Source organism: Hirundo rustica, chromosome 3 (assembly GCF_015227805.2).
Source record: "Hirundo rustica isolate bHirRus1 chromosome 3, bHirRus1.pri.v3, whole genome shotgun sequence".
NCBI lineage: Eukaryota > Metazoa > Chordata > Aves > Passeriformes > Hirundinidae > Hirundo > Hirundo rustica.
This window is the reverse complement of record NC_053452.1, coordinates 79,661,171-79,682,599: the sequence shown is the minus strand read 5'-3', so window position 1 is coordinate 79,682,599 and position 21,429 is coordinate 79,661,171. Positions and strand designations below refer to the sequence as shown.

Here is a 21,429-nt window from a genome sequence, read left to right as displayed (position 1 = left end):
AAATGCTCAAATTTTTCTCTGATGATATTGGAAGAACTCTATAATCTTCTGGAACAGACAGCAATGAAAGCTAAAAGAGGCGGCATAGACTTCAAATACAGAATCCTAGCTGAAAGAAAACAATTTTCCAGGTTCTAGACACACAGCGGTCTTTGGGAAAAATTACTTGTGGAGAAGAGAATCAAAAAAGGTTTATGACCTTACTGGTCAGAAAGCCGAAGAGCTTTCAGGCCCTTCACTAAATTAACTATAAAATATATCCCACTGTACACAATACAGCAGCAACACTCCTACATCATACGCTTAAGGAATGCATACAGATGGATTTTTCCATCAGGAAGATCTTATTTCCTCATTAGCAAGAAACAGTGCCTTGTTTTAAGGAATGATACAGCAAATTAGATTTATCTTGATACAATGCTCAGCATTAACTAGCATCTTGCCAAAATCGTTTCGTTTGCTGTGGACATTTTTTCCTACCAGGGGATATCTGGAGGTTCTATTAAAATAATTTGACAAGATGAACAAACTTGATACAATTAACTACCCAAAGCAAAACCAATAAGATACAGCTGTTGAGTTTTAAGGCTTTTTCCCACCTAGGTTTGAAAACAGAGACGGCATAAAAGTAGGACATCCAAAAAGATTCAAGTGCCTTTCCTCTTCAGAGCAAAGGACCAATTCTAAGTCTCATTATTTCATGCTACTTCTAAATTGTTTGATTAAAAACATAAAAACTTTCTAATTCATAGGGACAATGAGAATCATACTATAAAGACATTTGTGTCTGTGTCTACTTCCTATACACACCTAGGATCCTGCAAAGATTCAGCCACCCATCAGTAATGGTTTTCCATCTCCATTACTCCAATGCCTTTATTCCAGGTTTACTAGCAGAGAGCAATGACCTAGTTCTTTGCAAACAGCTTGCACTTGTATGCTAAGTGTAATAACTGTACGTCCAGTCACAAGAAAATCCTACAACAGGAGCAGAATTTTCTTCACTTAAAGAACTACACAGGAGAAATATCATCAGAATGTTTAATGGGCTTGACAAGAAACATAACTTTCACAGGACTCTGTCAAGAAAGAAGCAGTGCAATGTAAATACTACAAAACAAAAGTTATGCAAAAGTTATGTCCAACAAGATGGTACAGGCATTGTTTAGGTTTGGGGTTTCTTTTAAAACTAATGTTATCTAAAAAAGATAATTACCCTGTATGAAGGAATCAACATTTTTAAAAGATTTAAAAAAATGGGTGAGTCTGTACAGAAGCATGCTGAAGACTTTAGTCAAAAGCAAGCTGGAAACAAGGGCTTTATCTGCCCTCAATCCTTCAGAAGTATGCATGTAATTTTGCTGTTGCTCCAGTTACTATCCTCATATCTCAAAAAGACCCAAAAACCTACATGCACACCTATGTGAAAAAGATAAAAAAGTATAGAAAATAATCTTTCAGGGATCTCAGAACTCTGCGTTCTTACTTAAAATGTGGGACATGTCATGGGAAAGAGAGACAATATGATATATATCTTGCTAAAGGCCCACAGCAGGCACAGCTGACTTTCGACCTACCAGACCTGGAATTCTTGACTGCAACAGGCTAAGCTACCAAGGCATGATATGAAAATGTTAATATGGGCTGTTTACTCAAGATTATTAGGCAGCTATAAAACAAGCAATAGTGAATACATTAGCATAGCTGTCAGGAAAATGAGTGAAATATACTGAAGAACCCTTCGGCCACATTCCACAAATCCCCAGCAGGAACTAATATTCAAAGTTACCTCCAGTCCAACTTCTCGACCAAAAAGGCACAGATCAAAAATCCAGTTCTATTGAAACCATGTGTACAATGGACACCTAGAAAAGACAAGAAAAGGGCATAATCACTTGCAAGTGGTTTTAACAAACATATTTAATACCAAAGGTGTGGGTTGGGATCCTTCCACCTTGATCTGTAACATTAAAGGGTTATCTCCTCTCCCATCACAGCAGCACAGACCACATAAGGCACATAAGTCTAAAAGGCAAATTACTACATTTTTTCTGCAAATTAGCAGCAGCAGGGGTATAGGATACTTCAGTTCATCACAATCAAGAGCACTAGTTTAATGTGATTGAAATATGGCTAACATAGATAAGATTCACAAATCTGCTCAAATGCTTGTCAGAAGGCAATATAATCAAATTCATTAACTGAGCTTTTAGTGCATTCAACAAGCATGGCATTCATTTCATACCATAAGGTAAAAAATCATATTTAGATTACCTTACCTCAAAATTGAAAAGGATGCCAATAGACCACAATTCTAACTCAAATTCCCTATTACATGCTAAGACCAGACTTACTAATTTTGAAAAAAAAAAAAAAAAAACCTACAAAAAGAAAAATGTTCAATCGTATAACCACCTTGAATTACTTATCTTTTCAATGTGAAAAAAAGAATTAAGTCTTCAGCCTCTTTTTTACTGAACTCATCCTCGAGTGAAAAGAGGGAGACACTGTCAAATGCATTGCATTTTTTTTCGTCTCGCAAGGCAACAGCACCATCTAGTGACCAGCAGACTAGCCTCAGTGCTATTAAAAATGTCATGGAGGATTCAGGAAAGATGTTGTCTCTTCCTCCTACTTAATTTTAAACTATAAATATCATTAAAGCTTCCACTAATATCAAGAGAAATTATTCTTAACATTTTTCAGTTGTTACCATAGAATCAGAGAATTGTTTAAGTTGGAAAAGGCTCTTAAGTACATTGAATCCAACCATTAACCCAGCACTGCCAAGTCCACCACTAAGCTTTGTCCCTAAATGCCACATTTACACAGCTTTTAAAGACCTCCAAGGATGGGGACTGAACCATTTCCCTGTACAATTTGTTCTTGTGCTTGACAACTTCACCTTTTGGCGAAGAATTTTTTCCTAATGTTCTAAACCTCCCTGGTGAAAATTAAGACCATTTCCTCTTGTCCTGTCACTGGTTGCCTGGGGAAAGACACTGACCCCCATCTGGCTACAACCTCCCTTCAGGCAGCTGTAGAGAGCGATAAGGTCGCCCCTGAGCCTCCTCCTCATCAGGCCAAACAATCCCAGCTCCCTCAGCCACTCCTAATAAGACTTGTGCTCCGGACCCTTCAGCAGCTCTGTGGACCTTCTCTGGACACACTCCAGAACGCTAATGCCTGAGCACCAGTGCCAAGTACCGGGGACAATCACTTCCTAATCCTCCTGGACATTGGCCTTCTTGGCCAGCTGGGCACACTGATGGCTCTTGGCCAGCAGACCAGCACGCCCAGGTCCTTCTCTGCCAGGCAGCTTTCCAGCTGCTCTTCCCCAAGCCTGCAGCATTACCTGGGGTTGTTGTGACCCGAAGTGCAAGACCTGAAACGCAACACCATGAAGCAAGCCACTTGAGTTTTAACTCATTTCGTCATTTCTCTACCACAGCTAATAAAGAAAGCTTAGTAACAATTCACTTGATCTGTATTCAAACAAAATGTGAATATCTATCTTTTTTTACACTCCTCTGCACTGAAGTACAAACATTTTCAAGTGGAGAACTAAAGAGTACCTACAAAAAGTAGACTGATAAAAAAATCCAAACCAACTTTAAGTGGGCAAAAAAAGATATGCGTTTACTGTAACAGGATCCGGTTTCGTGCCTGCCCTGCCAAGGTTCCCTTCTTGATAAAGCAAGGTAAAAATTACCATGAATTTTGTAGATTCATCATTCCTAACCATTTAAAAATACAAAAAAACCCTGTAACTTGCATCAAATTAAATGAATTTTAGCTTCCTTATTTATTAGTATAATTTATTAGTATAATTTATTAGTATAATTTATTAGTATAATTTATTAGTATAATATTAGCTTCCAGAATTTATTAGTAACAATCATTTCTCTTTTGTTTTCTGCTGAAGCAAAATTTTTGCATGTCACTTCCTTAAGGTTGGCAGGAATACGCCTGTCCTTCATGCTGCAAAAATAATCTTTCCTTCCTATATTGTTCTAGATGAATTGAAAATTTTTGATCACTTATCATTCACATTTCAGTTTCTTTTCACATTTAGGGGTCACACTGAGAACAAAATTGCAAACAAATGGTATCATGAAGTCCTGCAGCTGTTATTGATGCCAAGAAAGTTAAGTCAATAATTTTATACACATGACAAAGAAAAGAAGCATCTCAGCATGAGACCAAATGGCTTGGAAGAGGAAGATCACACAGGGTGCACTGCTACAGACTACTTTCACTTTTGATAAACAACCTCCACACCGGTCCCTCTGATGAGGGAACCAAGTGCCCAAAATTACAAGTTTCACAAAAGGGAAATGGAAAATTCAAAAATTTCTCCTTTTCTATGAAAGACTTAACAACATGTTCTTTAAAAGTTTAGTCAGCATACTAATTTCTCCTTTTCTCTTTCTAACTGACTATTCTCCCCTATAGAGGTGAAACGTCTAAATAATGGAAAAATATTCCACAATTCATCAAAGTGAAAAAGTTAGTGACTTAACACTAAAAATGGCATTTTATAAGTTGAAATATCAACTAAATGGGTCTGCTACTTATAGGATATCACCATGCTATCCATGCACTATATAAACTGCTGACCATAACCACTATATCAAGTTCTAAAATACTATTGGAGGACCAAGTGGAAGAACTACAAAAGGAGACTGAAAATGAGGAATTGCTTAAAGAAAAGTGAGTGGGATCAGTCACAAACAATATCTTGCTTCTGGCCTAAGTTTTGAAATACTGTTGGTGACTGGTCCCACTCACTCCCATTTAGCAGTTCCTCATTTTTTAAACTACATAGTTGTGTTACTGTTCAGAGAAGAACACCCAGGTCTCTGTCCTGATTTCAACTGAAGCGGAGTTATTAATTCTCCTCCCAGTGGCTGGTGTGGGACTGTGTTTTGGATTTGTGCTTAACACGGGGTTGATGATATATTTTGGTTTTGCTGAGCAGGGCTTACACACAGCCAAGGCCTTTTCTGCTTTTCATGCTGCCAAGCTGTCCTAGGTTACAATGTAAGATGTGCCCAAAGTATGTAGTCTATCTACATAAGATGTTGAAACTAGGTTTGGCAGTGTTTCCCTTGCCCCCTCCCTCCAGACTATTTTCTGTTAATGGCCCATCAATGCCCTGCTGCGTGACTCATAGATAACTCCCTCCAGGAGCTATCTCTGCTCAATGGGCAACCAAGGACCCGTTACAAGACTGATAAAATGATATCAGTCCATTGTGAGATGCTCCGCCCAGGGAGAGGAGCCAAGCATTCCCACCTGGATATAATCTGGGATTTGGGACAGCACAAGCAGCCTTACCCACTGGATTCCCACAGGACAAGAGTTACCAGATCTTTCAATGGGATCACTGCTTCAACAAGACCACTTCATCTGGACTGCTACTACCACGGTGTCAGGTTGTATTCTGACTCTGTCAGTGATCTTTTGTACTATTGCATTTATTTTATTTTACCTTTTTATTTCCTCTTATTAAATTGTTTTTTCTGACTTGGAGTCTCTTCCTGGGTTTGCTTTCGAGCCAGCACACACACTGATGAGGAAGTTAGGGGTGCCTTGGAAGTTGGGAGGAGACACAGCCAGGACAGGTGACCCAAACTGACCAAAGAAATTCTCCAGACCATGGAACACTCCATGCATAAAGTGGGAGAAAGAAAGAAGAATGGGGGGACATTCAAAGTGATGGCATTTGTCTCCCCAAATCATCATTAGGTGTGATGGGGCCCTGCTCTCCTGGGGATAGAGGAACACCTGCCTGCCCATGGGAAGTAGGGAATTCATTCCTTGCTTTGCTTTTGTGTGTGGTTTCTGCTTTCCCTATGGAACTGTCTTTATCTCAACTCTTGAGTTCTTTACCTTTACCCTTCCACCTCTCTCCTTAATCCTACCAGTGGAAAAGTGGGGGAGCAGCTGTGTGGGGCTTGGCTGCTGGCTGGAGTTAAATCACAACGGTCTCAAATTAAACTGCATTCTGTGCGCAAAAAAGAAGCAAGTATGCAAAAGAAAACTAGGTGAAAAAATGTGTGACCAAATTAAATCTCTCAAGCACTCAAAAAAAAAATTCTCAGTGGTACTGCATCCTGCAACAGACCACAAAGCAATGGCTACAAATTGAAATACAATAAATTCTGATTCAACATGAGGAAAAAAACCTTTCTATTGTAAGAACAAACACTAGAAGAGGTTGCCAGAAAAAGCTGTGGAGTCTCTGAGCTTGGAGGCTGGTCAAAAGCCAAATGGGCATAGCCCTGAGGAAGCTGCTTTAGCTGTTCTAAAGAAGGGCAACTGAGTAGCTGATTTCCACAGGTCCCTTCCAATAACTTCAGGTATCCTACCATGCATCTGGATGACTCCTAAAATGCGTGAACATACCAGCTGAGTTTACCAAGGTCTTAGCAATGACACCTGCACAAACAACTGTTCCATGTACTCCTAAGTCACACAGACACTCAGATTCAAGAAGGCTGCAAAAACCATCATCCAAGAGGATTGAGGATGACACCCATTCTGACTTTGGAAATTCACCTGCAAAGTAATTTCTTGTCTCTGATAGTTTGCAGATAGAGATGAGCATTAATACGACTGAAAAAAATCAGAGTAAAATAGTTTTAACTTAAACTAGAAGGCATGCAAATTAAACTCAGAATTTATTTCTCGATGAGTAAAAAAAAAAAAGTATGCTTAGAACATTCAAATATTTACTGCAAGACAGTATACCACAGGAGAAAAACTTATCCTAGTATCTACTCCCAGTTTTGTGAGATTTGCTGAAGAATCTCTGATAATTCAGTTACCAAATATGACCTCAAGTAAACCAGACCACCAAATGCCAACACAATACATAACTTGCATTTGTATCAGCAGAAGTTACAAAACCACAGTGCAAGTATCATGTATTTGTAGACAGCTTTTGGGCCTGTATAATTTTCTGCATTAAGTCAACAGATGTTATCAAACTGATGGATGCAGAAACATACTACTTTTTGTAAAAAAAAAGGAAAGGTATTAGTTTTGCAGTAAAAGCAATCAAATTTATATATGCATAAACACTGTACCGAGGAAATTCTTTTGCTCAGACTTCTAAGAATAAGAGACTGCAGTTACAAGCAAATATGAAACAAAATAAGAATAAAACTAATGATGGCCGTAAGATGGATGTAAGACATACCTATAAGCTCTGAAGGATTCTTATCACTGAAGTGTTCGCATACACGGATAAATGTTTCTGTATTCTCAGGTGTAGGGCACTCACCATGCCTGAAAAACACAACACATGGATTAGGAGACACCTGGGGGAAAGGGAAAAAGGAAAAAAAAAATAACTTTTTCAGTGTGATCTTTCAAATTAAAAGCAAAGAAATAATTTAAAAGTGCACACAACTTACCCTTTACATTGGAGCTTTATATATTTAATTCCCTCTTTCTCTATATCGTTTCTATCATAGAATCTAGTGGTGTTGGTCAAGTCTACTAGCAAACCCATTTTAACCTAAAAAACAAGACAACAAAAAAAATTAAAAATAAACATATTTGTGGTTCAAATACCAGTGCAAAAATACTACATGTCTAAAAACAAAATAATTAAAAGCAATTACAGGCTACATTTGTAAGTTTAAAAATTATTAAATACTGCATTTGTTTGTAAAATCTGTATTTTTCCATCATTACAGACATCCACATTTCTTTGTGAAAGCTGGTGTCTATATTAGCACTAGTCATCCATTCAAAAACTTCAGTTTGCTCCAACCAATGATTCTAAATAAGAAAATTCTGCTAACATCTGGAAAGTCTGGTAAAGAATTACTTTAACCTGCTAAGAAGACAAACATGATGGAATCAAGTGTTCTTATGCAAAGTAGAACAATACTAAACACTGGCACAATGAAAGCATCGTAAGAAAAATTAACTACTGAGACTTACATATAAGTACACTGTGAGAAAAAATAACTCATTTTAATTTACCTATTAGAGTGCAAAACAACACATTTTCAAGTTTAAAATTAATCAAATTAATTAAATTCTTAAAAACATCTTATTTAAAGCTGAAATACAAAACAACTGCAGACATCCACACATGCTGTCAGCAGCTAAGGTGGCAGTGTCAACCACTCAGACATTAGGGCATACCTGAATCCAGGATGCCTTCCCCACTCTACCCCCATGTGTCCTCTTGTGCATCAACATAATTTTTTAGTGTTTGTTTTTATAGCTGGAAAATAAGTCTTTTAAAGAGCTTTGTGGAAGTTACTATGCTTTTAGGAAGGATGGAAAGCAGAAATTCCACTGGGTGGCACAAAACACACAAAGTATCCAAGTACATCCTACCAATCCTTGTTCCAAACAAAATTTGAAACAACCAACACACAAGTTCTACTGTGCAAAAACAGCACACTAATACACCTGAGCAAATAAAGTATTTTTGGTTTCCTGTCTTGTAAGTGAAAGCAATTGCTTTTGGACAAAATGTCATGCTTTCAGGTAGGACCAACAGACTGGTAAAAATTTAGCAGTGCAGTTGGAAGAATTACAAAGTAAAACACCATTTCCACACAATTCAGAAAAGGTAAAATCCAATTATAACTAGAATACAGTTCAGAAACAGCTATTTCACATTGGTGTGTTGTTTAGTAGACCCCTTGTCATGGGTTAGTACAGTTTGGTTTTTTTAGTTATAGAAGAATGTAGAATAATTCTCCAGGTCAGGACCTGGGAATTGCTTTAGAAAAGACAGCGACCTATCCGAGAGTTAGTTGGAATATTGGCATCTGTTTTGACCACTAAAAATTGTTGGCTACGACTTTGGGAAGTACCATATAAAACCTCTTGATTTCCTGTAGGTGGATTATTTTTCCTCCTTTCCTTTGGCCAGAGAGAGACAGGTAACATCGAGCTGGGCCTGCTGCTCCCCCCTTTTTGGGGGGGAGCTGGCCTGAGACCTGGCCGGATTCCATCGGCTCCCGGGTGAAGCAGAGGGAAGGAGAGGTTGCTGCCTTACAACAGCTACTTTCTCCAAACTTCCCTGGAGCAGATAGAGATCTCTGCCAGGCCTTGATAAGGGCTATGGGCACCATTTAGGCTGAGGCCACCCTGATTTACACCAAGGGGTGGGCTGAGAAGGCATTTATGATCCTGCCTGGGTTTTTTTATGATTCTGGACTGCCTGAGTGCTCTGATCTCTGATGTTTCTGTGTGAGCTCTTCCTCCCTCAGCAGCACGGCCTTGAACATTTAACACCATGAGCTACAGAGGGAGAGACAAAGACTTTGAGCAGATTTAACTCTTTCTTAGCAACATGAAGCTTCCAGAGCTTGGCCCTTCTCTGGGAGAGTAAGGAAAGACAGAGTGAACTGTTACCCTGGTTTTTCTGAGGTTTTTTAAGGCCTTTTTGAATTTCATAAATGGAGTCAGATCTTTTAGCTACTGTAGAATATTAGAGCAGTTTTCTACCTTTTCCCACAGATGTAACATAAACAAATCCTTTGTTTTTCATTCTCTGTCCTTTGTTTGCATATTTCTAACCTGAAAACAATTGTAACTGACAATTCATCTGGCCACTGAGGCTGAGGGGTGGAAACCCCAAAAAGCCAATCTTCTGCTAGACCCACAAATGTATAAAAAGTAAGAAATAAACAAAGGGGTCTTCTTCTCTCAGCTCTCTCAGCTGTGAGCTGGATCGGAAGGACTTCTGCCTTGCGAAAATCTCTTGTCTGCGTGTGACTGCTTTGTGTGTCTCGGTGACAGTGAACATAAAGAACAACGGCATGAAGTCAGTAAAGCAAGAGTGAAAAGACTATTGGGACAGAGGGTTGAAGAGTTGGTTGTTCTATTCTTACTTGAGCCATGGAAATGAACTCTAGATCATTCCTTTAAATCATGGGAAAGATAAGCATTTGGGGAGATGATTGTTTTAATTTGTGTGTGGATTTGAGCAAAGGTGTTTGTGATAGACTGAGTAATATTAATCCTATAAGATTCTTGAACAGAGATAAAGAGGAAAAGCCCTCTGTGCCAGTGAAGAAATGAGAAGGTATCACTGTGCCTTGAGATAAAGAATCCTTTGCTTTAGAGTTATTCATCTTTAAAAGGTGACACCCCAGTATGCAAAAGTCTAAGACCCATGACCCATAAGCAGCTCGGGAAACTGCTCCTGGGAGGGTCACAAAGGCGGGTTTCTCTGGGCGGTTGTTTTTGTGACAGTTTAAAACCCACAAGAGAACTGTTCTAAGTTGTCAGTGGGATCCATGACTCTAAGAGAGACTCTAACTCTAAAGAATTGATGAAAGACTATTGTCAGATAGTGAAACTGACTGAAAATTACAAGTTTTGTCCCTTTATGTTGTTTTGTAGGAAAGTGAACAGTTTGTAAGGGGAGAGAAAAGTGTTTTTAGAGTTTCATTCTGTTTTAGTCTTTTTCCAACTTTCTTTTTTCTGTTCTTTTAGTGTGTGTTAATAAAACTATTTGTTCATTTTTAAGGTTGAGCCTGCTTTGTTTTTCTCCTAGTCTCTCTACCACAGAAAAAGAGTGAGTACTAAGACCAGAATTTAGTGAACATAAAACCACTACATTAATTGGTGTTTCCGCCCAGTTTCAAAATTAAAACTATTACACCCCTAAAGGAAATTTTCCAATTATCTACAGAGATAGCTCTCCATGATATTCAAACTTCTGATGATAAACGTTTGCAATACTTATATATTTTCATATTACTTTTATTTAATAAATATTAAAAAGCATCATGATGTTATGTCATCAGGAATAAAACTTCTAAAGTAATATCCAGATCAGTTCCGAATTTCTCATTGTCAACTTTGCGTATCGTATTCAGAATATTTTATTTACTCTTATTACTGTTCTGCAGAAATACAAACCACAAGAGGGTCCACCTGAAAACAATGTTAGACCACCTGAAACTTCAAATATAAAATGTCAATTGAGCTGCTAAGCATGGAGACTGAGAGCATCCTAGACAGTGATTAATTCTGTAGGAATTATACAAAGGCAATTAATTCAATGATTACTTTCCTCCCTCTCTCCATTCCCTACAGTATTTTGCAAATATCTCCAAGACTACTTAATTCATGCCTGTAGGACTTCTCACTCGCTATTCTTTTGCCATTATTATCATTTCAATCATAAACAACAGAAGCTCATGTGAACTGACACTGTTCCTCACACACTTCATGGAGCAGTAAGGCAAATAGGCATCGAATGTAATCTATCCAAACCTACAAAAGCATTTATACCATACAGAGCATGTAAGACCTGAAAGCAGCTTTCCTGCTTTACAGAAAGCCTAATCATTTGCATTCTCAGTCCATGGGATTGACTGCACGTAACACATTACAATTTAGAGAGTGCAAAGCACAAGAAAATGATAAAGAAATTTTTAAAGAGCAGGGGGATTATACAACATATCAAAGTATACAACTATGATTTTAAAAAAATCCATGCAAAAAAAACCACCAGTACCACTGGAACTAAAAAAGCCTTCCCCTCACTTCTTCACATTCCAGATATCCCCAGCTATTAATGCTTTATGCATGTGCTCTTCTGCTACTGTGCAATAAAATGGGCTTTGCTAGGTTCTTCTGTATGACCCCAGAAGTTTCTCCTTAGACACTGGAGATTGAAAACCCTCCCCAGCAAGGAGAGAGCATAAAATACACTGAATTTGCTCCAGTCTCAGGAATTTTTCCTTGCATTTCTTATTTGAGGAAAATAGTTTAGATCAGTGATTGAATGTATCTGTGAAAACAATAATGTGGCTGAAAACTGGTAAATAGTTTTCCTGTAACTTGAGCATACTAATTACCCAAACATTCTTTTAAGTTAACTAATGTCCTAGCTCTTTGTGACAGAAATAAATCTACCTGCATAAAGCGTAAACTGTACTAACCTACCTACCCAAAAAATAAATAAAATTTATTCATGCTGTCACCAATTGCTCCTGCAATTTAAGAGAACATTAAGAGAACATTAAGATACTATGCCAATATTGGTGATCAGAAGAAAAATGGTGCTGCCATGGCTAATCAAATCAGTTTCTAACACTCAGACTTCAGCAACCAGCTCCAGGAGAAAAGGAATCACATACGAAGCTTGCTAGAGACAGGTCCTCCCAGACAGATGTTGTCCTAAATGCTAAAACCCGTACTTTCAAAAGTCTGTGGTAAGAGCAGTATCTCTATTACAGAAATCCAGATGTAAAAGTTTCTGCTGAAGTCTTTTATTTGGAAGCTAACTTATATGGACTTAAGTAATAAGCAGTTTTCAGAAGTAATTATTCTGCAAAATATTAGCAGTAAAAAACACACTGCAATAAAATTACAAGAACCATGCACAGTGAGCTACTTTCCTCTTGGGTTGGAAAACTCTCTTTTACAGAGCTCCTCAATTTCACATTTATTTCATTGCTGGTTTGTTGGTAATCTGCTGATCTACAAATAGAGTACTTCAGTAACCATTACACAATTTGACAAATAAAAAAGAAATACGTATTTTCAAACAGCAAACATTCATCAACAATGCCAGGGTCCAATAAAATGTAATAGATTTGCTTGTTAATCAAAATAACCAAAATATAAGCGGGGATCCTCATGCTACTAATTTTAATATCAAATTCTAATAATTTGATGCCACTCAAGACATGAATTTGTAGCATTACAACAAAACAGATGTGGGTACTGGAAAGGCTGCAAAGTCTCCCCATGATTATTTATTTTTGGTGGCAAATCACTAAGGAGGCAAGAATTTAGAAATTCTGAGTAAGGCTGTGAAGTTCTCTGTAATTTCAAAATACACACAAATTTTTGAATTACTCTGAAACGTGAAGAAGATTGGTTTGTGAAAATTTCCAGGTATGCCTATCAAATCCAGTAAGAGTCAAAAATAACATAATACATGTGAAAAATGCAGTTTACTTTTTGTTAAAATTTTAAGAGTTTAGTAATAATAAAAATTAAAACAGTAAGAGACATAAAAAGCAAAAGTTTAGAGACATCTGGGTGCTTTGCATTCTGCTAAAAAGCACATGTTGCTAACAAAGGATCTTCTCTTAAAAGCAATGGCCTATTGCATATTCATAAATCTCATACATGATTCAAACATTCCTTTTGACTTTGGGTGTTTCTGCTTAATTTCAATTTCCCCCCCCCACCAAGCCATCCTGCATACCCCCCTGTGGCTCTACAGAGTCTCAAACTCCCCGATAACGGAGGCAATAAATTCTTCCTTTGGGGTTTTGGTGTCTGTTGCTGTTATCTCTACCCAGATAGCACAATGTGAAGAATTTCTTGATTGTCTTTCCCATTCTTTGAGCTAGTTACAAAAAGCATTTTACATCACATAGTTTCTTTTTTAATATTAAGCTATAGCCTAAAACTATATTTATCACACTGCTAGAAGAAACTATATTAATACAGCGTAAGTTTCCAACATAACACAAGTAATATTCGTTTTAATATTTGTGAAAATCCAATCATACAATATGTATTTATAACAATACATAAAAGAGGAACTCAAGTAGAATTTAGATGCAGGTATCAGAGACTAAAATATTACAGTTTATGGCTTAAACATTTTTATGAAGGATTTTTGTTCATTAAAACTGTATAAATAAAATAAAAGCTGCATCACCAAAGCCCACCCTGAATAGACCCCCTGACTGAGGCCCTGGGCTGCAAATTGATCTGAGATAAGGTAAAAGTGCCGCTGTTCTCACGGCTGGGCTGGGAGAGAAGAATACTACCACAGGAGAATTAAGCCCAGCAGGTTTGGAGTGGAGCCATAGCCCCAAGCTTATCTGCTGCCAGGTCTGCCAAGACTCTCCCCCAGCCCAGAGGGATGAGGAGAGCTCTGGGGTGTGTAGCCTTCCTGCACAGACTAGTGCAGCTGTGGGCCCCCCCCATCCCAGGAAAGCCACATCTCTGGGACATTCATGTGAGGGACAGCAGAGGGGGTGTCATGGTCCATCAAAGGCCCCCCTGAATGGTTCGTCAGCCCCTGCACCAGAGCACTGCACATGATGCAAAATGATGCAACTGACACAGAGCCTTGCAAGGGACAGTGTCAAACTTTCCCCCGCTCAGGGGAGGCACCTGGGCATTCCCACCTGGCCCAAACATATATTAATCCATTGGATCCTATACTTATGGGGGGAACCCTCCCCACCAAGAAGACCAGAGGGAGGGGAGCAGAAAGATGTCATTGGGATCCAAGGAAGGGGGATATGTTTCTATTTAATCTGTCCCTGTCACTCTTTCCATGCCCCTCCCACCTCTTTTTTCTCTTTCTTTCTCTTTGCTTCTTTTACTGTTAAATAAACTATATCCATTTCTTGGTATCAACATTTAACCTTGTTTTGTTTTAATCTTGTTATAGGAAATATTTTGAACCTCAGGATTCATATAGCTTTTTTTATTCAGAAAGAGTTCTGTTTGATCCTCTGTGATTAGAGCAGATAATAAAAGCACAGATGCAAGAACTCTAACAAGAAAAATCCTATGAGTTCAAGCACTGAGAACTGGCACATAAGCCTCGCTGATCGTACTTTCTTATCACATTACTGCACAGGTACTTCTAACCACTACTACACTGAGTAGTTCACCATCTACTTCATACCTAAGCCTAAGAAAGATTAATAAAATGAGGATTCCCATCGTATAGTCACCTAATTCTTCTGATGTTTCAGGTCTGATACTGTTAAACAAATTCAGAATTAATTTAACCTCAATCAACAGCAAAAAATAATGAAAAACTCATAGAAAAAAACACCACTTGCATGATTAATCTCAGATACAATCAAAACAAATGGCACTAAGCGTCTACATTAAGTTTAATAACCAATTAAATTAATTAGGTGGTAAGCCCTTCTTTGCCTGGCAGGCTCAAAATCCCATTTCCAACATCTCCAGATGCAGCAGACTGGCTACAACACTTCAGAGACCTACATGAAAGGCTGGAAAGGTCCCGTTCCGCACCTTTATGGTCACAGTTGTGCTACAGTGCAGAACAACACACAGACTGAAGCACACAGATAGAAATGGGCAAAACAGAGAATAAAGAAGTGAGCCAGAATCACAAGTCTGCAGTGATGGATGCCTGGAGGTTTAATAAGGCAAAGTGAAAGTGCAGGCTCCTGAGCTTGGGTCACAGCAGCCCCAGGCAGTGCTACAGGCAGGGAGAGGAGTGGCTGGAGAGCTGCTCAGCAGAAAGGGACACTGGGGTGCGGGATGACAGGGGCCAGCAGGACCAGGGCCAGTGATCATGTGTACTCAGCACTGGTGAGGCCACACTCCAGTGCTGTGTCCAGTTCTGGGCCCCTCACTTTAAAAAGGACATGGAAAAAAAAAAAAAAAAAAAAAAATTCTGTACAGGTGTTCCAAACAAAGCCATCAACCACTTTCTCCTTAGATCTGAAAAGCAACACTTGAGTAAACATTAAAAATGAAAGCAATGTTTCAATTATTAGAAAATTCAACTTTACCTTCAGACTCTTTAAGTAGTTGGATAACATACTTGGGTGAAAACGATTTTCTTCTGCAACCTGTTCATCATATCTTGGTCCTAACATTGTCTTCAAGGGTAAAAACTTCCCTATGAAAGATAATAAAATTTTGCACTATTTTATGTATATGTACAGTGAGAACTTTGTGTTTCAAAGCAACATGCTGAGCAGTTTTAGACATTCACCTTCAATAATAGATAACTGCAGAAATAGTACTGTCAACAGTAAATTGGAATATTTTTTAGTTATGAGCTCTCAGAAATCACAAGTTTTAAAGGAAATACAGATCAGTTCATCTAAAACAGAATAATTTAACATTTTTAGCTAACTTACAGTGTGATTTAAGTTGGGGGATTACAGCACTACAGAATATAGAAAACTTAAACTCAGTACAGATGAAAACATGCAAACGGCATTTTAAAATGACAGTTTGTCATCCAATCATGTAAACATCAGCTTTGATTACCTGCCAATATAATACACAGTAAAGACTCCTGCAAAAAAAACTTTATCAACACTTCATATAGTCTCAAATAAGTTTCTATCTTCCATGAAATAGATATTAGAAACCACAGAAGTCAGACAGATGTGGAAACCATGAAGCTTTATGGAACTGGTTAGCTCAGGTTAAATGTTAGTGAGCAACATAAGAAACAGCTTCACTGTTCACCTGTCTGAGACCGTTCCAAACTTCACAGCTAAAAGGAGTTATTTCGTCATACTATCAACATTCATGCTAAACAGTATTAAATTGTAGTAGCTTTAACTTGTTTGACTGTTAGAAATATTTCACTTGACTGCTCTTTGCTTTTTCATCCCAACAGTTACACACCCTCCATCCACCCTGGTAAAGGCTGTTGGGTTGGATACCTCCCTGCCAGTTCCTCTTTTCTTCAACTATCTAATTTTCTTGCTTCTTCGTGCTCCTTGTCACCTTCAACACTATCATTCAGCCTCTCTGTATTAACCCTTCCACTTTAACTCGTTATATTCCTTATGCGAATCCTAAATTTGCATGATCCAAACCCAAAGATCTGTTGTCACCCTAATTCTGCAAAACAACATCATGCTTGAAAGTTTTTAGACTTTGCCACTTGCTACACCCATACTAACACATCTACTCACTCATTATGGAACCCAAAGAATGTAACTATGCTTTTTTAACCGAGGCACTCAAGAATAGGAGCTGCACTGACAAAAGAGTCAATGGCTACATAAGAAAACCACCATCCTTTACAAGATGCTGGGAAAAGAGAAGAGTGGGAAAAGTGCCTGGAGGCTACAACTGTTTCCTGTAGCATCTGACATGAGACTGTACAGTCACACAGAAGACTCTCCTGTTGTCCATCTTCTGGAACACAGAATGAACATGTTCATTCTCTTCCTATAAGCAAATCTTGATTTAGGCTGATTTGCACTCTGGTTTCTTTTTGAACAACCAAAATACATTCCTGTTCACTGACAGGAAAAGACAGACAAAATATTCTAGTCAGCATCCCCTGCAGCATTTGAATACCTACAGACAGCTGTGGAAGTGATGAATATTTCATATAGAGCTCATTTACTATGACTTTCAAAACGGAAACACAGATGTTTGGAAGTATTTAGGTGCACAGCTTCTATAAATTCCAGTTTCTTCTTCTCTACCTGGTAAATCTTCAAACTGTTTTTTGTAATATACTTTTTGAGTAATACGGACAAGTATAAAGGAGGCAGTAGCTACTGTCTCTTCTACAGTTTTGCCTTACATGCTAAAGAAGTGATGCAGAAACAACTGATTGCAACTCAACTTAAGCCTCCGTGCATAAGCTTTTGAAGTTTAAAAAATCATTTGCTGAATTAGGTGATCCAACAGTAACAAAGCGATACTTTACATGGATATCAAAGCATCCCAAGTCATTCAAGTACCTAAACTATATTATGATACTAATTGTAACTCCTCAATAGAATTTCCAAATTAACTTCAAAATGTTACTGGAACCCTGACAACTGATGATTACCTACTTCCACAATTAAGTTTAAATTTGTCAAAGAGTTTAGGAAAGTGGCTATTAAAAACCATTTTCCAAATTAGTTACCTGTCTAACAGATAGTATTTCTTTAGGCTGAAAAATAGGTAAAAATTCTAAAAATAAGAGCCTAGTATATCAGAGCACGGACATCAAGTGGATAAATCCGAGGGAAATCAAAGTGAACAATGTAAGACATCACATTTTCTACACCTACATGCTCTAACTTTGTCACATATTTTATCTTCAAATCTAAATTCTAGAGCATACCAGTGAAAAAACACTCTTAATTTAGCTGGATTTTCTGTGACATGAATCTATCAACTCAAAACAGGACATACATAATTATGTATGACCATGGTATGTTTAGACTGAGCATTGATTAGGAAGGCTAGACTGGGTAAAGTGACTGAAGTGAAAGGAATAAAATTAAATGGTAAAATCCACAATTAAAAAACCCCCAATATCTCTAAAAAGTAACAGTCTTCTGGTTCAAACCATCCATTTCATCTAGTATGTCATCACCAGCACAGGCCAATAACAATTAGGAAAGAGAGTAGAAAAGTGACAATGACAATCCATCCTCAGATTATTCTCCCCAACTACAACAAGTTATAGGTTAGAAACTTCCCGAATCAGAAGCATTACTCTTATTTAAGGTGCTTTCTCATATGCAATATGCATGCTTTCCATAATAGCCCACAATTCTGCATGCTACATGTGAGTCTAGAACAGGATTAACTAATACACATCAACAGAAGGAGGCTGGAAAACACTGCTGAGACACTTCTCACGCCTCCTCTTCCGTATCCTGCTAGCACTTTCCATGATAAAATTGCCAAGAGAATGGGTTTTCAGTGGTCATGAGAAGCAGATACCTGCTGAGATGCTGATGCCAAGACAGTAAGGTTGAAGAAACCTGATCACTTCAGATCTAAGCATTTAGAGAAAGCTCTTTTCATCAGAATGACTTCAGTTCTATTACAATGCAATAAATGTGAAAATGTGCAATTCTGAGGAACTGCTGTACCATAAAACCAGAAAGTGGCACAAAACTACCAATATTTAAAGAAGTGAGCTGGAAAATAATGGGAGATGTAGATGGATTCACCTTGTCCAGGATGAATAGCTCTGTTACCTGAATGAACCCAATCTCACCAACAGCAGAGTTTCAGGCCTCATTAGTACTTGCATTGAGGTCATCTAGAAATTCTAGATGCCACAATCATGAGACAAGAGCATCATGATCAAACACTAGATGAATATGAGTCCACAGAAGCCATACAAACCTTGCTTAGCAACACTATTACTAATACACTATCAGATGGAAATTAAGTCACAAACAGGCGCTTAGAAATCTGATTTAAACACTAATTAAAACTAGAATGTATCATTCTAGTTACATGTATCTCCCAACTATCTGGGAGATAGTACCAACATCAATTAAACTCTAAAAATAATCTCCCATAAAACTGCCAGATGTCTTTGAATGTAAAACAGCAAAAAAGGGAGGAAGACCAACGGCATATCATTACTTCTGGTCAGCTGATCACACTAAAAAATTAAAAATCAGGTGAATGAGAACACATCCTGATAAAGCACCCAAAGAAATGAGCCAAGCGCTTTCAGGTTTTTTTTACTGTGCACTAACTTCCTGTGCATGATCACATGGAATGGAAAAGAATTACCTTGCAGTTCCTGAATAAACAAACACACAAGCAGTGATGGCACAGCAGATGACACACTGATGACCCTCATTCAGGCTTACTCTAGGTTGCTATTTCTTAGAAACCGTGGCTCAAAAGACAAACAAAAGCCACAACTAATAAAGATCAAGAACTTGCTGAGAAGAAAAATACAGAAAAAAGAATCAGTCTTAGTCTGGTTTTCTCATGGTCAAAGCCTATCAAACCTCTCTCATTAGCTACCAAGTAATGCATGTGGCCATGATCAGGAGAAAGAGATAATGGACGCGAGCAATCCAACATTGCTTTATTTAACTGAGCCAAGTTCAGAGAAGTACAAGGAACTTGAGGGAAACCAGTAACCCACAAAGTGAACAACTGATGTTAAATACTGATAAATGCCAAATAATGCATACTGATGATTACTGAGGATTATTGAGGATTAAACCAACTGAGATGTCTCACCAGGTTCTAAATATAGTCATCGATGTCTTCCATTCCACAACCAACTGCCATCAAAAAAATGTAAGATGACGTGGAAATGTGGGATAGAAAACACAGGAGTCATAACTATTAAGCAAATCATGGCACAGTGCCAGTTTAAATAACACACTGAGTAGCACATATTGTGTTTTGAAAACATACCTTTACATCACCACAGAGAGGGATATGAAAGGTGTGAAAACTAATAAATATTGGAGAAAGAAAAAAAACCCAAACTGTGGGGTTGGAATCGCTTGCATTACAGAGAAAAGAAGAACCTGAGAAAACTGAAAAGAGAGATGTTTGTTTACTTTATCTCATATCAGGCAGCAGAGGAAGCATTCACCTGAAGTCAGCACGATAGTTAGATCAAATTGTGTGTCTAGAAGATACTGAATTCACTGCCACTATATGCCAGAAGATTAGATACCAAGTAACAACTGAGACAGTGCCTTATGGGCAAGAATATCCAAGAAGACAGCAAGCACTGACCAACCCCGAAAAATACAAGTGTAACACTGGAGTACAACACTTTAACTCATTCTCCAGCTAAAGAACTCAGGAATACATCGGTGACTGGAAGGGCACTGTCAGTCGGCAGAGTAACAAACTGACATGGATAAGACTTCAGAGCATTCAGGAAAAAGAACCAAACATGGAATGGTATCACAGAATTGGTCAGGGTGGAGGGGACCACAGAGGGTCATCTGGTCCAAACTCCCTGCTCAAGCAGAGTCATCCTACAGCACTTTGCACAGGACTGCATCCAGATGGCTCTTGAACATCTCCAGTAAGGGAGACTGAATAATCTCTCAGGGCAATCTGTTCCAGTTCAGTCACCTGCACAGTAAAGTTCTTCCTCATGTTCAGGTGGAACTTCCTGTCCATCGGTTTCTGCACATTGCCGCTAGTCCTATTGCTCAGCACCACTGAGCAGAGCCTGGCTCCATCTTCCTGACAACCCCCCGCTTCCTCCTTCTAGATACTTATACACATCAATGAGATCCCCTCTCAGTAATCTCTTCTCGAGGCTGAACAGGCCCAGCTCTCTTAGCTTTTCCTCCTAAGAAAAATGCTCCAAGCTTCTGATCAACTTAGCAGCTCCAGTACGGCACCTTCTGCATGCCTGGCTGTCGCCTTTCTCATCAGATGTGACAGACAGGAAAAGTTTTAGCCCGAAACTGAACCAGTGCGAGGCGAGAGCCCAGCACTAAGGCTCCGGGGGGCAGGAGAGGGCCCGTACCCCTGCACCTCTGGGTGAGGCCGGACCGAGTCCGTGTCAGAGGGGGGCAGAGGCCGAAGGGAGGGTGAGCCCGGCGCCGAAGGCAAAACGCTGCTGCGGGTCAGGCTTTAAGGAGAAGAGCTGCCCAACGGGAGTCAGGTCCGGGACAAACACCGGTCAGGAGTTCGGGGGGAAACACTGCACAGCCGCAGCCCCAGGACAAAGAGCTCCGGCCGGGACAGAGGGCGAGAGGCCGCGGCGGCCCCCGGCGATGAGGAGGAGCGGGACCGGAGGGCAGCGGAGCGCCGCAGGGGAGGGGGCCGCGCCCGCTGCCGCCCCGCGGCCGCCCCGGGGCCGGGCAGGGCCGGGCGCTCACCTGCCACGGGCTGTCCCCTCCTGGGGCAGTGGAGCCAGCGCGGCGGGATCTTGTTGTAGGACATGGCGGGGCCCGGGCAGCCGGGGGGGGAGGGAGGGAGGCGGGGAAG

At 39.3% G+C, this 21,429-nt stretch overlaps 1 protein-coding gene across 1 annotated transcript in view; it reads right to left on the bottom strand.

Annotated features, from left to right (window-relative positions):
* The window catches only part of RNGTT (RNA guanylyltransferase and 5'-phosphatase), a 173,669-nt gene extending 152,255 nt beyond the window's left edge, over positions 1-21,414 (bottom strand). Inside the window, exons 1-5 of the mRNA XM_040059755.2 lie at positions 21,321-21,414; positions 15,525-15,634; positions 7,425-7,528; positions 7,208-7,296; positions 1,790-1,865 (exon numbers count right to left, since the gene is read on the bottom strand). Of these exons, the coding sequence (XP_039915689.1) occupies positions 1,790-1,865; positions 7,208-7,296; positions 7,425-7,528; positions 15,525-15,634; positions 21,321-21,384 (443 nt within the window). The 5' untranslated portion in view covers positions 21,385-21,414. The remainder of the gene's footprint in view (positions 1-1,789; positions 1,866-7,207; positions 7,297-7,424; positions 7,529-15,524; positions 15,635-21,320) is intronic.
* Positions 21,415-21,429: the final 15 nt, after the last annotated feature.